At 53.7% G+C, this 16,105-nt stretch overlaps 1 protein-coding gene across 3 annotated transcripts in view; it reads right to left on the reverse strand.

The window, feature by feature from the left end:
• DCHS1 (dachsous cadherin-related 1) overlaps positions 1–16,105 on the reverse strand; it is a 78,651-nt gene that overhangs the window by 30,882 nt on the left and 31,664 nt on the right. For all 3 annotated transcript variants that reach the window (XM_417264.8, XM_025146979.3, XM_040706243.2), the window contains exon 2: positions 13,174–14,982. In XM_417264.8, coding sequence (XP_417264.5) covers positions 13,174–14,925 — 1,752 coding nt within the window. In that variant the 5' untranslated portion in view covers positions 14,926–14,982. The remainder of the gene's footprint in view (positions 1–13,173; positions 14,983–16,105) is intronic.

Raw genomic sequence — 16,105 nt, forward strand, 5'->3', positions numbered from 1 at the left:
AAGGCTGGAAGAACTGAAGAAGCAGGTAAGCCTCCAGGACAGCACCCTCCAAGCACAAGAGCAGTCCATCCCAGTACTTGTGAAAAGCACTGCCTTGGCTCAGCAGTGACCTTGGGGCAAAGCTGTAAAAAGGCAGCATATGGGAGGTGGACACAGAGGCAAGCTACAAAGAAAGAATTTATAAACACTGCCCAGGAATGTAGTGGTGGTGTCAGGAAAGTCCACGTTCAAGTGGGGTTAAGCCTTGCGAAGAAAACTGAGGATGAGAAGAGCTTCCACCACTACGTTGGTAGTAAGAGGCTGAGTAACAGCCTACTGCTGAACAGGGGGGGGTGATTTAGTTACAGCAGACACAGGTAAGACTGATGCTCAATGCTTCCTTTTCCTCAGCCTTCACCTAAAAGGTCTCCCAGGCCCTCTGTGCTTAATGGAACAGCTTGGAGAACTACTAGAAAGAGACTAGAAACAAGTCAGTATTTGTTCAGTGAACTCAAGCAGTATGAACCCATGGAACCACCCAACAGGCTGCATCCAAGGGTGATCACAGAAATGGACTTTCAGAACTGCTCTTCCACATTTGGCAGAGATGAGGGGAGAAAGCACCAGAGCTTCGAGAAAAGACTGAAAGGATGAGTGAGGGAGCTGCACTGTTGACAGTCTCACTTTGGTCTGTGGAAAAATCATACAGCAAATCCTCCTGGAGTCTATGTTTGTCCACATATGAGACTGAGAGGGCAATAGCCAGCGCAGACTAAGACTAAATCATGCCTGAGTAGGCTGCTTGCTGTGATCCAGGGTCCAGATCTGAAGGGAAGGGAGAGCAAGGGATGACAATGGCCTTATCTTGAACAAGAATTCGGATACTCCGTCCCACAGTCCTCACACCCAGGGCAGGACGTTATGGACAGCTGGGCAAATAGGACATGGGCTCGGGATGGTGGCTCAGAGCTGCGCCCTGCCCGGAGCCGAGAGGCAGCGCAGCACCACGGGGCTCTGCCCTGGGCCCTCTGCTGCTGAACATCTGCTCTGTGTGCACGGGGGCACTGCCAGGATGCAGATGCAGAGCAAGGGATGGCATCGGCCCCCGCTCTGCTCAGCGCCTGCTAAACCACATCTGGACACCGCTACTGGTCTGGGGAAACACAAGCGCAGGAAAAGACTCGGCACACCGCCCCAGGTTCAAGGAGGGCCCTGGGGATGGAGCTCAGGATCTGAACGCCAGGAAGCACTTCTGCACAGTGAGGTGGCAGAGCACGTCCACGGGCTGCACAGAGGCTGCAGGGTTTCCCTTGTGGAGATCTCCCAAAGCTGCCGGGACGCGGAGCTGGGTGCTGCTCTGGGTGTCCCTGCTGGAGCAGCGTTGGGCCCGAAGCCCTGAGAGATCCCTCCCAACCTCCACCATCCGGGACTCTGGGAGCAGTTGTGCTGCAAGGAGGGAGCTGCAGAGGGACCGGGGCTTGCTCAGCCCTCAGGAGAGCTTTGACCCAGCAGCAGCCCACCAGCTCCCACGGGGAGGTTATGCACAGCCAGAGCCGGGCTCTGCACGGTGCTTCAAGCAGAACCAGAATCCACAGGCAGAGATGGGGGTGCAGGCTCCATCCAGGGAAAGGCTTTCCCCCACACCCAGGTTGCCCACAGGCAGTGCAGTCTCCCTCTGTGCAGGTGTGTTCAATACTAATCTGGATGACTGCTGGATAAAGCCATGTGCAGCCTGGTCTGACCCCACAGCTGACCCCACTGTGAGCAGGCAGTTGGACCAGAGACCATTCCATGTTCCCAAGCCCTCGGTTACACTGTGACTCTGATATGGCTGCTGCACCCTTTTCCCACCACGGGCTGCTGACCACTAGCAAAGGCAGCTTACTGGGCTAGATGGAGCTTTGCTCTGCTGTACCATAGTTGCTCTTTGGCTCCTTGGCACTCAGCATAGCCCTGGATCTGCTGCAGCCAGTCCAGTTAGTTCCAGTTGTAGATTCTCTCCCCCATCTTTTCTTAGTCATACACAGACCAGCTCACAGCTCTTCCTCTGAACCTGCATACTCCTTCCCCGTGCTGGTGGAGGTGGGCAAATACAAGACACCTGAGAGGGCTCTAGCAACACAGTCCATAAATCCCTGTCAAACTTATGGGCAAGGGGCTGCAGGACTAGCTGGGTTTTCCTCAAACACCTGCATCCCTACAGGAAGGTAAGAGCCTTGTGACCACACCACCCCGCTGTACCCGACATGTACGCCCCACTATGGGGCTCTGCAGTTGCCCTCACTTCCATAATCCACAGCAGGAGTCACAGCATGCTGAGACCCCGTGGGGAACAGCAACAGACACAGATTCCCAGCAGGTTTTCCCAACAGAATCTACATCACCTGGACACATAAAAACGCCCAGTGCCAGCAGCAGTGATTTAGCACAGCCCCACTCAGCAGAACATGCACATTCCCGTGCTCACTGTCCATTCCCTTAATCTCACTTGCAGGCTACCTCTCTTTTGCCACGCTGCCTTGGCCTCACCTGACACCCTGCGATCAGCCTGCGACCATCTCTGACAGCTCCTGGAGCTCTTTCATGTAGAATTCTGCCTCAGGTGTTCTCACAGCATTCCCGGGGTCAATTTTTCACATCATTGTTTCCCTTTCTGGGCTCTGCAAGGGTAAAGCCCCCTTCGGCTGGCACGTGCTGAGAGCTCCAAGGTGATGTACAGCCAAACAGAATAAAGACGCCCTGGAGGAGGGAGAAGGAAGCAGGAAGCCCTTTTTCCCAAGGGTCATAAGAGATCTGATGCATTTGGCTTAGAACAGGTTTACACTGATCTAAAGAGGCAGCACTGGCTTCCTAGGCTATATATGCCACCAGACCCTGCAGCATCAGGCACTGCCAGACCCAGGCTGCAGGAGGCATAGCCACTCCTTTGCCTACAAACAGCATGGATGCTCTTCAAAGGAAGACGAGATGGGACTCACACGTAACACAGGCAGTGCTCTCACTGACAGCTGCAGTGCCAGGTGCTGCTAACAGGGCCCATTGGCAGCCCTGGGCAAAGCAAACAATGAACCAGGTCCAGGGTCCTTTGACAGAGCAAGGTAAGAACAAACGTAGATAAAGCCAGATTCAGAACTGGGGTTAAGGCTAAAATACACATCCAAGGGGATCTATCCCCGTAGATGAGCTGCCTAAAACATGGATTTGGGGTCTATTTAAGAGGCAGGACTAGGAACAGGGATGGAGATGAGTATACTAACATGACTTCAGCCAGGCTTTGGTGCCAGACCTGATCCTGAATGGAGCCCCCGGAACCACAAGCAGATGGTGTGGGGTTGGGGTCCCAGGTGAGGCTAATCAGGGCGATTAAAGCCAATTAGTGCTCTTAGGGCCCCATCATTCTCCACCATCTGCTTCTTCTAGCAGGGTCTTGGTTTGTGCTAGGCAGTGTCAGACCCACACTGTTCTGTTGCATGTACTACTTAGCCAAGATTGTGCAGCCAAATTGTATAAGAATAATGGTCAGAAGGATTCTATTCCCTTCAAGAATTGATTATTCAGCCCTGGTCCATACCTGAACTCTGAAAAGATAGGCTGGTGGCTCTAAGGTTGTTTGGAAATACATTTCATGCCTGTTTTGGTTCTGTTTTGGTTTTGGTTGGTTTGGTGGTTATGTTTTGTTTTTTCCCTGTTTCCTTCTTACATCAAACAGGGAAAATAATAGAATACAAGGCCACTTCAACAACATGCTGTACAGCAGCTCAGACAGTAAGGAAAAAGCTGATGAAAGGAAATCAAGACTTTGCTTCTTGAACAGCAGAAGCAAGAGGTGGAAGGAGCAGGGGGGAACTGAAAGAGGGGGTGCCCCTTTGCTGTGGTGGACCAGCCTGAACCAGGAGTAAGCATCGCAGTGCTGCTGAAGGAAGCAGCCTAGAGATCCAGCTGCAGACTGGGGCCTCACACCAACAGCATCCTTAAGGGAAAAGCTGCGTTTCACCGCAGCCTTTGGAGACAAAATGTTCACTATAGGCAGCTGTTAATGAGTGCTGCAGCCATGCTCCAAAGTAGGCTGGGGAGAGGGGACAAAGGCACCCAAATGTTGATAGTGGCTGAGCGGGCAGTAAGCCCTTACAGACAACCCAGCAGGATGTTTTGTGTATCTGACAGCCCCTCCGCGTCTGCTGTGTAAATGTGTGTGACAACTGTAAAAAGGATGACCGTGTTCTTAAATCTGTATGAACTGTGAATATTTATTTACGTGATTGGCCAGATACTGTGTGATCAGACCTAGGAAGATCACAACAGTATGTCAATACTGGTATGTAAAAGGCACGTCAGTAGGGGAAACGTGCTAATTGAAAAGCACCACAAAAAAGAAACGTTAAAATAAAATAGCTGTAGTTTGGCACAACTGCCATCTTTGTGACAGGAATGGAACCCAGGAAGAATCACAGAATCCTAGAATCGCTAAGGTTGGAAAAGACCCACAGGATCATCCAGTCCAACCGTTCGCCCTTCACCAATGGTTCCCGCTAAACCACGTCCCTCAACACAACATCCAAACGCTCGTTGAACACCACCAGGGTCGGTGACTCCACCACCTCTCCGGGCAGCCCATTCCAGTCCCTGACCACCCTTTCAGACAAGTAGTAAGGAAGAGGAAGGATGAAAGGCAGAGGGAAAAAGATAAGGATGGGTGGCAGCATATAAATGCACCTCTCCTATGAGGAAAGGTTGAGGGAGCTGGGATCATTTAGCCCAGAGAGGAGAAGGCTCTGGGGAGACCTCATTGCGGCCTTCCAGTACTTGAAGGGAGCGTATAAACAGGAGGGGGAATGGCTGTTTACAAGGGTGGATAGTGATAGGACAAGGGGGAATGGTCTTAAACTGAGACAGGGGAGGTTTAGGTTGGATATGAGAAGGAAGTTTTTCCCCCAGAGGGTGGTGACGCACTGAACAGGTTGCCCAAGGAGGCTGTGGATGCCCCATCCCTGCAGGCATTCAAGGCCAGGCTGGATGTGGCTCTGGGCAGCCTGGGCTGCTGGCTGGCGACCCTGCACATAGCAGGGGGTTGGAACTGCATGAGCACTGTGGTCCTTTTCAACCCAGGCCATTCTGTGATTCTATGAGCATATTGGTGAGATACAGCAGCATCATCATTACACTAAACTGTCAGGTAAAGAAAAGGAACTGGGAGATAGAGACAAATATAAAATGCACTATTTCTTTCCTAGAATGAAGGCAATTGAAATGCATGTGCCCCTGGAGGCCCAAGAACGTGTTTAGGAACTAAGGGGAAGAACCTGATGCTGTGCTTTCAAGACTTTTCTTTGATAGAGCCTGCCATCACTGAGGGGGTCATGAAGTACAGCTGGGCATCTTCCAATGAAACCACTAACTGACCCCATCAATACATGAAACGCTTGCTGTTTGCATTCAGCTCCCAGATGGACATCATGGGATCTCAAAGACAATACTGCTGCTGAGCGATCCAGGGACCTGGCAACACTGAATTAGATAGGAAAAGGAGAAGGTAATGAATCCCTGCTTTGCCTCAGACTTCACCTACAAGTGGATATTGTCTTCCTGGACCTCAGGAAGGCATTTGGCACTGTTCCCATAAGATCTTCACAGACAAGCTGCTGAAGCATGGACTGGATGAGCAGGGAGGAGGGCTGAGAAAAGGCTTGATGGTAGAACATGGAGAGTAGTGATCAGCAATGCAAAGTCTAATTGGAGGCCACAAACAAGCACCGCAGGGGCCAACACTGTGTCCAGTCCTGTGTCACACCTCCATTACCGACCTGGATGATGGGCAGTGTCCCCTTAGCAAGTCTGCAGGTGACACAAAGCTGGGCAGACTGGCAGATACACCACTGTCATGCTGGCTTCCAGAGGAACTGCGACAGGCTGGAGAAATGGGCTGACAGGAACCTCCCAGAGTTGAACAAGAAGGACAAAGTCCTGCCCCTGGGGAGGAGCAGCCCCAGGCATCAGGATGTGCTGGGACCACCCATCTGGAAAGCAGCTGTGCAGAAAAGGACCTGGGAGTCCTGGTAGACACGATGAACACGAACCAGCAATGCGCCCTTGCTGCTAAGATGGGTCTTGCTGCCCTGAGCTGTGTTAGGCACAGCACTGCCAGTAGATCAAGGAAGGTGATAAGGTGATCCTCCACCTCTATTCAGCTCTGGTGGGGCCTCCTGGTGGTTCCGTGCTGGGTCACCCAGTACAAGGGAGACATGGATGTCCTGGAAAGACTGCAGCAAAGGTTCGACAGATGCTGAAGGGACTGGAGTATCTCTGCTGTAGGGAAAAGCTAAGGGAGTAGGACCTGTCTAGTCTAGAGAAGAGAAGATGCATGAAGAACATCATGAATGTCGATGAATGTCTGAAGTGGCAGTGCAAAGATGTCAGAGCCAGGCTCTTTCCTGTGGTGCCCACTCTTAAGATAAGAGGCAATGGGCACAAACTGGAACACAGGAAGCACTTCTTTACTGTGCAGAGGACTGAGTACCAGCACAGGTTGCCCATAGGCATTGTGGAGTTGTGGTCCTGGGCAGCCCCAACACAGGTTGCTTCCAAACGTAACCTTTTTGTGATTCTGTGATCTGCATCCAGCTGTTCTCCTGCATCTCCCAGCCCTGCAGCCAGCTTCAGTCCCTATGAGGGAGCTGCTCTGCTCCACCAGCCCTGCACGCAGCCAGCAGCATCTGCTGCCTGACCCTTCTTTCCTGTAGTTTGCTGGGAGATTTTGCTTGTGTACCTTGCAGCCACTTGACAGGCACAACTGGGCAGAAGGGGAACCTCGTGGAACTGCTGTTGCTGAAGTAGCAGAAGTGAAAGGCACAAAGCAGCAAGATGCTGCACGGTTAGGGAAAAAGAAAGTGCAGCACAAACATCAGGGAGCTGTGATTGCTTTGAGGAAGGAGTGCACTGAGTAGGTGTGCCTCTCCCCACTACACAGAGAATTGGGAGGACAAAGATGGGCACTAAAGAATTTAGGCCTTATTTCACCTACCTCCTCCTGGTCCTCTGGCAAGATCATAGAGTGATTTTAGAGATCCCGTGATCTTATATGATCCCAGAGAAGATGGGATGGAAGGGAGTAGAGTCAACAGACCACAATGCTCTTGTGATTCCCTCAGAGGAGAAGGATTGAGGAGTCACATACTGGAGTCTTCAGCTGTACAACTTTGAGCAAAGGCTTCTCCCTCCATCGGATCCATCTGCAGGGCAATACCAGAGCCCCTTACCCTCCCAGCCTTATTGCCAACCCATGTGTCCCCCTTCACAGTCTGCAGTGCATGAAAGGGATGGAGTCCTTCTCAGCAGCCATTCTCTGGCTGTCCTCCCCATCTCCAGTAAGCACTGTCAGCAAGCAGGGAGCTCATCTGGAGCCCTGCCCTGGCTGGATCTCTGCTACGCACATGTTACGCTGCGGCTTTGGCAAACATCTGGCTCTGGGCTCCCGCCCCTCAGAGTGACGGCTCTTGGTGGGAGAGAAGGGGAGGCTGGCGCCAGTGTGGTCAACGATCCCACGCACGGCTCCCATTGCTTGAGTGTGTGCCAGGCATCCTGCCCTCCCCAGCCCTGGCACAGATGCTGACCAGCTAAAAGCAGCCAGGGAGCGGCCACGGCTGCTATTTCAGGAGCTGTCTCTGGCTCCACGGTTGCGTCTCAGCCTCCAGCATGCTCGGGCCTCAGAGGAATGAACGGGGTCAGGGTTCGGCCTCAGTGATTGTCCAGCACGCGTGGCAGAGGCGAGGGTCAGACCCTGAGGCTGCAGGATGCACCACATCCGGGGGGACTCCTCTGCACAGCTGCAGGCACTGTGTGCCTGCACCACTGAATCCCACAGCTACAGGGCACAGCAAGGCTCTGGCTGGCAGCCCCACAGCCATAGTCCAGGCACAGGAAGACTCAGGGCTGCTGCAGCCATACAAGAGTAAGTATGGAGAACAGGGAAGACACCGTGCTGAGATGTGGAAAACCCTTGGTTTTGAGGAGGAGGGGAAGCAGTACAATCACAGACACCAGCAGGAGGTAGAATCCCAATGGAGAGCAAGGCTGGACAAGATCTGCAGGAACCTGAGGGTGAGTGCAACCTTCCTGGGAGTCCCAGTGCTGCAGAGAGCAGGGAAAGTAAGGAGCAGAACAAGGATAAGCAAGACTCACACACAAGCATCCAGGCGTCCCCTCTGCTGGAGCAGCAGAGAGCTAAAATGGGAGCTGCAGCAGAGAGCTAAAGGGCACTGGGAACCTCAGCAGAGCAAAAGAGTTTGGGTGCTGAGCAGGGGAGAAGATAGGATTCTGCAGTAAAAGTCTCAAGGGGATTCAAGCAGGGCAGCAGCAGTGTAGGGTAGGATGTGAGAGGGTCTGGATGCAACCTGCTGGGGGGCACTGATGCCAAGGACTTTAAAGTGGGGTGCTGGGCTGGAATTTGCACAGAGCTCAGGCAGCGAGAGCTGTCAGATCGTGTCTAGGCAGCAGGACAGGACACAGTCAGGCAAGATGTATGAGTAAGACTGGAGCTTGGTGTATCAGAAGGAGGACAGCAGAAAGGGGTGGGGAGCAGAAGACACTGGGGTGCCCCAGGGCCATGCCCATGAGGGAGAGCACTGCCAGTGAGAACTGTCCTGGGGGTAAACAGCAAGGGTCCCTTGGGGGCAGACATCAGCAGCTGGCAGCAATCAAGGGGTGTGGAGAGAAGAGGAGGGAGTAGAGACTAAGGGAAAGGGAGGGGGAGAATGTTGTGGGGCTGGGGCTCTGCGAGGGGAGGAGCAGGGCTGGGCACTTTGGGGGGTAGCGTGCACAGGTGTGGGGCTGTGGGTGGCGTGGAGGAGGGAGGGTGTGAGCAAGGACTGTAGGAGGAAGGGGAGTTCTAGGGGACCTGGGGCCAAAGCAGAGATGAAGGAAGAGGGGCAGCTGTGAGGGGGCTGGGGATCAGTGCAGAGGAAGGAGAGATCTGTGGAGGGGGCTGGGGGAGGAGCAGAGCATGGGGGGAGAGGAGCACGAGGGGCTGGGGCCTCTCGGCTGCAGTGGAAAAGCTGCTGCAGCTCCAGGGGAAATGCTACTTGAATTAATCATGGCGCTGGCTGCTGTGCCAAGCCCAGGAGGAGGCTGCTGGCAGCACAAGGAAATAACTTTCACAGGAATTTGGAACAAATGCAGCTCTTCTGGCGGTAACAACAGCACTCACCTCCCCCAAAACCTCCCTGTGTACCAGCATCTCCCCCATGTCCCCTGTCCCTCTGCACCCCCAGACTCATCCACACGATGGTCCCTTTCTCAGAAGCACGATGCACTCCCTCCCCTCACGCTGATCCCTAGCAAGCTCACAGGCATCTCCTCATTTTGTCTCGGAAAGCTTGTCTTCCTATTTCAGAGGAGGAGAAGGCCTGTTCTGTGTCGTGCAAAAACCTGAAAACAGGTTAATGCTAAAGCTCTTGTCCCAAGAAAACGAATGCACACAGCAGCGTCCTCCTGCTCTCCTTGGCAGCACAGTCAGTGACCATTAGTGACCGTCAGTGACCATTAGTCCTGCTGCTGCTCTGGTCCCCGTGCATGGCTGCTCCCTGTGCTCTCACAAATATTCCTCTTCACTGCTATAACCGATGCATCAGGATTATCCCCCAAGACTCTGTATTGCTGTAGCCTGCTTTGGCCTAGAGCACTTCATGCAGGTCGTGCTACATAGCGCACAGCCCCAGAGGCTGTCCGAGTGCTGTACAGGCAGCACAGCCAGCCCCACAGAATCACAGAATTGCACTCAGGCTTCAAAGCTCAGCAGGATTGTCCTCAAAACTGTAAGGAAAGGATACATGCTATGTATGCTGATGGTCAGCTTTTGATTGCTGATGTTCTTCTTCCATAACAACTGTGCGTATGGGTGCAAGTGAAATATGTAAACCCTGGTTCCAAAATCATTCATACTGGATCTATGTAAGAGTCAATCATCTACCATCTCATCTCATTCACACTTCAGTCAAATCATCCACTGCTCACAACATGGGGTTTACGCAGCTCTCTGCTCTATGCAGGCTGCCAGAGGACAGACAATACTTGATTCAGCTTAGAAAGTTAGGAAGGCCCAGAAAGAAAATATCTGACCGTGCATGCAGCTTGGTACAATGTCAGCCCAACAGAATGTTTAAAACAAATCCAAGCCAGCAGAGTGAATTTATAACAGAACAAAGCAAAGTTCCACATCGTGTAAGCGCAGCACTTGAACGTGGTCAGATGAGCCCTGAAACATCCATGCCAACCTCCTGAAGTTCAACAAGGCCAAGCACAAGGTCCTGCACCTGGGTCAGGGCAATCTCAAGCACAGATACAGACTGGGCAGAGAATGGCTTGAGAGCAGCTCTGAGGAGAAGGATTTGGGGATGTCAGCTGATGAAAGACTCAACATGAGCTGGCAATGTGTACTTGCAGACCAGAAGGCCAACCGTACCCTGGGTTGCATTGAGAGAAGTGTGGGCAGCAGGGAGATGGAGCTGATTCTGCCCCTCTGCTCTGCTCTCGTGAGACCCCACCTGGAGTACAGCATCCCATTCTGGAGCCCCCAACACAAGGAGGACATGGAGCTGTTGGAGTGGGTCCAGAGGAGGGCCATGAGGATGATCAGAGGGCTGGAGCACCTCCCCTATGGGGCAGGCTGAGAGAACTGGGGATCTTCAGCCTGGAGAAGAGAAGGCTGCGAGGAGACCTCATAGTGAGTGGCCTTCCAGTACTTGAAGGGTACTCCCAGGAAAGCTGGGAGGGACTTTCTATAAGGGCATGTAGTGACAGGATGAGGGGAAATGGCTTTAAAGTGGAAGAGGGCAGATTTAGACTAGATATCAGGAAGAAATTCTTTCCTGTGAGGGTGGTGAGACACTGGAACAGGTTGCCCAGTGAGGCTGTGGATGCCCCTTGCCTGGAAGCTCTCAAGGCCAGGCTGGATGGAGCTGTGAGCAACCTGGGCTATGGGAGGTGTCCCTGCCCATAAGGGTTGGGACTGGGTGATTTTAAGGGTCCCTTCCAACCCAAAGCATTCTATGATTCTATGATCTGTATTACCAACTCATGTCTACACAGGGAAACAGAGACAACTGATAAGTGACTGCCCCTGCTCTACTGTTTGATGGTGTTGTGTTCATTGGTTACTTAGGCTCCTTCTCTGCTTGTGTTTTTCTCTCATCTCAGATTTGAACCGTGCTTTGCCACTTCCTTTGCTTAGGCACATGCAGGGTCAGTTACTGCAGGACCTAATCCATGATAAACATAAGTAATAAATAAATATGTTGAGATCCGTTTTCTTTCTCAGGTGCTCAGGCCAGCAACCTGCTCTGCTCAGCCCTGTCTGTACACCTAACACAAAGGACACCCTGGTAGAGAGGACGGGGTGCTGCTGGGATGCAGGAGACTTGCAGCTGGACCCTGGTCAGTTACATGGACTCCCCACTTCCCTATCATCCTGTCCTGCCCAGAGAGCAGAAGTCAGTGTCCGAAAATAGACCTGGTCCTCCCATGGTTTCTTCCTTAGAAACCTGATGGTCTGATGGAGAAGAAAACCCTTTCTGTTTTGTGTCAGCCTCGGCAGCTGCCTTTGTCCTGCAGGACATGTCAGCAAGGGCTGCCGGTGGCCTGGGCTCTCGTTAGCATTACGCAGGTCTGGACCCTAAGGCAAGATGAGCCCTGCTGCCTGGGAGTCACAGAGAGATGAAGTCAGGCAGCGGGAATGGAGGGTCTGTGGGGCTGCACACCTGATGTGGTGACCCTGCAGGACGTGGCACCAGCTGCTGGCTGCTGTGGACCCCGAAGAGCCCATGGAAGCCCTCCAGTGCCAGGCAGGGGTGGCTGGACTGGGCAGCTCAGACCCTGACTCCTTGCCCCAGCTCTGCCAGCTCCCCAGCCTGGCGTGCGCCTGCTGTGGCCTGGTGCTGAGTCGGCAGCCTGGCCAGCCTCCTTTCCCATCCTCTCACATTTCCCGGCTCAGAGGAAGCAGCAGCAGATGTGTGCGCTGTTTGCTTTATGCCGAGGCCACGAGGGAGTTACCTGTGCTCAGCCCAGATGCACTGTTTCCAAATGAAACATGAAGGCCAAGCCAAGACCATCGAAACCTGTCCAATCCCTCAGTCACTGCCGGCTGCTGGATGGGTGCCTCCTGCTGTGCTGTGCGGGCCAGGATGGCTTCATTGCCGCACTGGCTCTCACCGCGGCCCATCCCTGCGGCCCTACCAGCATCCTCACGGCGTCCCCAGTCTCGCACCTTCCCAGCTCCTCCAGGGTCCCACTCCCTCCTGCCTGTCCCCACACTTGCGGCCAGAAGCCCAGCCTCCGCTGCCAGCTGTGCTCCCAGAATGCCTTCCTGCCTTACAACAGGATGGCGCCGAGAATGAGAGGGGCCTCCACTGGAGCCACTGCAGCTGAGTTGTCCCAGAAGGCACCTGAGGCCTCTGCGTACCTCAGGACAACACCACTCCTGCCCTGACCCAGAGCCCCTTGCCATCCTTGGCCTCCTCCTGACCTCTGTCCCGGCATGGCCCTGGCCCCACCTCACCCCACCTGCTCCCCACAGGGACAGACCCTGTGCTGCCCTGACAGACCCTGCAGGGTCATGCTGATGGAATAGCTGGCACAGCTGAGCCCCCATGAGAGCTAACAGAGGGGCAGCAGCCCCCCCCAGGACTCACATGTGCTCCCTCACTACACATAGACTGATGTAGCATGCGCCTCTCAGCTCGAATCCCAAAGATGCTGCTTCCGAAGTAACAGAACAGTAGTGGTCATGCATAATTAATGCTACTGTCCATAGCCAGAGGGAGAGAGAAGTCACCAGCCCTGCCACAAGCAGCTTCCTGGAGGCCTGGCCTTGCTCCTGAGCACCACTGCTGGTACTCCGGCCTGACAAGGGCAGCTCCACACTTCTGCAAGCAGTGCCTGTCGGAGCAGGCCACAATGTGAGCTGAGATCAACACAGCGCTTTGCACAAAGGAATTTCTGAGATCTCATCACAGATATCACCCAGAACGCAGAAAGTGTGTAACGATGCTCTGCCACGCTTCCTGCTCACAGTGAGGGAGCAGTTCTCTGCCTGGCCAAGCTATGAAATCTGCACCCAACACCCTTCCGCGGCATGTCTCCCATCTCCAACCCCTCTCAGCCCTGGCTGTGCCCTCCTCAAGCTCAGCTCCTGACAGCTGTACCTACCTGTAGGAAGCAGGTACCAACGGGGGTGTTCTCCTTCAGGGACACGTTGTAGAAATTGCTCCTGAACACCGGCTCATTGTCATTGACATCCTGCAGGGCCACAAGCACCACAGCGGAAGAAGAGAGGGCAGGGGTTCCCCTGTCTGTGGCCAGCACTGTCAGCTGAGGCTGAGGATCCTTCTCGTAATCCAGTGGGGCAGCAGTGGTGATGATACCTGTGGCGGGGTCAATGGCGAACCAGCTGGAATGGGTGTCATGGCTATGCACGATACTGTACTGCACCTCCCCATTGGGACCCTGGTCTTTGTCTCGGGCAGTCACTTGCAGGACAAAGCTGCCTGGGTACACGACCTCGGGGATGCTCTGTTTGTACTCCTGCTGGTCAAAGAGTGGAGGGTTGTCATTGATATCTATCACCTGGAGCACGAAGGTTGATTCTGCTCGGAGTGGAGGTGTTCCCGAGTCAGTAGCTGTCACTCGCAAATCATAGGAGTCTCTTTCCTCCCGATCCAGAAGCTGGTCCACACAGATAAGGTAGATGATGTTGTCCTTTGTAGTGAGGGCAAACTTGCCATCCCCCCCCTCCAGAGTGACGTTGACATTGGAGTACTCTCCATAATCCGGGTCAGAAACAGAGATGCGTGCCACATACTGACCAGGCTGGGCTCCCTCAGAGATCTGAGGGGAGCCATCTTCGCTCAGAAAGATGATGGTCATGGTGGGCTGGTTGTCATTGTAGTCACGCACATGAATGGTGACAAAGGCTGTGGTGACCTCGGGGTGGACAGCCCTGTCCCGTGCCTGCACCACCAGCTCGTGCACCTTCCTGACTTCATAGTCCAGACCCTTGTTGAGTTTGATGACTCCAGTCCGGGAGTCAATGGTGAAGTACTGGTCAGGATCACTCTGTCGCCGGTTGATCTCATAAATCACATCACCATTGTCTCCTTCGTCCGCATCAGACGCAAAGACCTGCAGGATGCTACTGCCAGGCTTCAAATTCTCCGATATGAGAGTATGATAGCGGCTCTGGTTGAAGGCGGGAGCGTTGTCGTTGATGTCCTGGATGGATACATCCAACGTCATTTGGCTGCTCCTGGGAGGAGTGCCCCCATCATAGGCTTCCAACACCAGGGAGTACGACGAACGGTTCTCCCGATCCAAGACATTGCTGACCACCAGGTCTAAATACAGCACCCCATTGGGTCCTCGCCGTGTTTCCAGACGGAAGGCCTGCCCCACATTGTCACCCTTAATCATGTAGCCTTGGGTATTGAGCAGGCCACTGTCAGCATCAAAGGCTGGATCCAAGGGAAATCTGCTGCCAACAGGTGTGTGCTCTGGGATCTGGAAAGTGCTGTGTTGCTTGGGAAAGGCCGGAGCATGGTCGTTGATGTCATTAACTTGGATGTTTACTTCTACTGTGATGCCCTCTGGGGTAACAGCTATGAAGCTGTAATGGTCCCGGGTCTCTCGGTCAAGGACACGGGCTGTTTTGATGATGCCTCTGTTCTCATCTATCCACAAGTCAGTGGTAACTCCGCTGCCCTCCTGTGCTGATATAAAGTACATGTAGGCACTGGTGCCAGGGGGCAAGCCAGCACTGATGTCCCCAATGATGGTGCCAGCTGGCTGCTCCTCATCTATCTGTAGATCCAGGGTGCCCAGGACAGCAGAGCCCTTCTCTGCTCTCAGGCCCCCAAGAATTAGCAGCTCCAACAGAAGCATGGCCGACCCTTTCATCTGCTCCATTACTAGCAACTTGCAGAGCAGAAGGTTGCTTGATCTTCTTTGCAGTACACTTTAATCCTGCAAGGAATGCAGACCAGAGGAGGCTGGTTAAGAGGGAGCAGCAAATGAAGGACAGAACAAGAACATGAGGAGGGAAAGCCTGCCAGGTACCTTCTGCTTGATTGCTCTGTATCACTTATCCCTCATGAGTCAAAAATTTGCTAGAGCAAAGGGTGCTCAGAATGAAGCCCTAGGCCAGCACCTAATGTCACCAAGCAGAGCGAACCTGGCCATGTGCTGATGTTACTAGCTGGTACTCTGTCACATAGGTTTTTTCCTACACAGCCAAGCATTATTCCCAACTAGCAGCCTTCCTGGCAACACTGGAGCCAGCTGGTTCCTGTGCCTTTAACAGCTGAATGCTTCCTGCAAAGCTGAGAAGCAGTGTCTGCAAGACCACAGAGATTTTTGGACAAGCAGCAGCCTAGCACCTCTCTATCCTGAAAAATATGGTCTTAAACCTGGGAGCGATCCCAACAAGTGACCCCGTCGAACCCCCCTTCCCCAGTAGCTTGCTTTTCATGACCACAGGGATTTAGGTTCAAAAAAAATGTGAAGTGCAAATCGGACGTCCCTGGTGGGGTGCAGCAGAACTGGAATGGGCTTCCATCCAGAGGACAATAAATCAGAATGGCTCTATTGCAAAGGACATACCCACAGCCGAGAATGCCCAGGATAAAACCCTGTCCTCCTAGGGCAGACAGGGCCCATTGTTTAGCCAGGAAAGGGGATCTGTGGATGCCCCAAGCTGGTACCATGGAGGGTGGTGGTGGTACAGTAGGAACGCAGCAACTCCCTCTGAACTGCCAGCTGCTCTGGCTCCTTCCCCGTCCCACACTCTCCACTGCTCACTCTCCTCCTTTGTCTCCTTCTCGCTGCTCCTTGTTCGTTCTGGCTCCTTCACTCCATTTCCCCCTGCTGTAGCTTCATTTCACTGCAGCAGTGGGGGAGGGACAAGAAGGGAGGAGCGGCTCCCTGCAGCAACAGCACTGCTGGACACACTGGACACGCTCGCGGCACCCAAAGGCTGGGAGCGCCCCAGGGCTCTGCCCACCCTCCCTGCCAGCAGCCAGAGCAACTCAGCAGTCAAAGTGCTCGTGCATAACACCAGCCCCAGTGCCGCTTTGAGCCGCCGGTAAAC

Source organism: Gallus gallus, chromosome 1, assembly GCF_016699485.2.
Source record: "Gallus gallus isolate bGalGal1 chromosome 1, bGalGal1.mat.broiler.GRCg7b, whole genome shotgun sequence".
Taxonomy (NCBI): domain Eukaryota; kingdom Metazoa; phylum Chordata; class Aves; order Galliformes; family Phasianidae; genus Gallus; species Gallus gallus.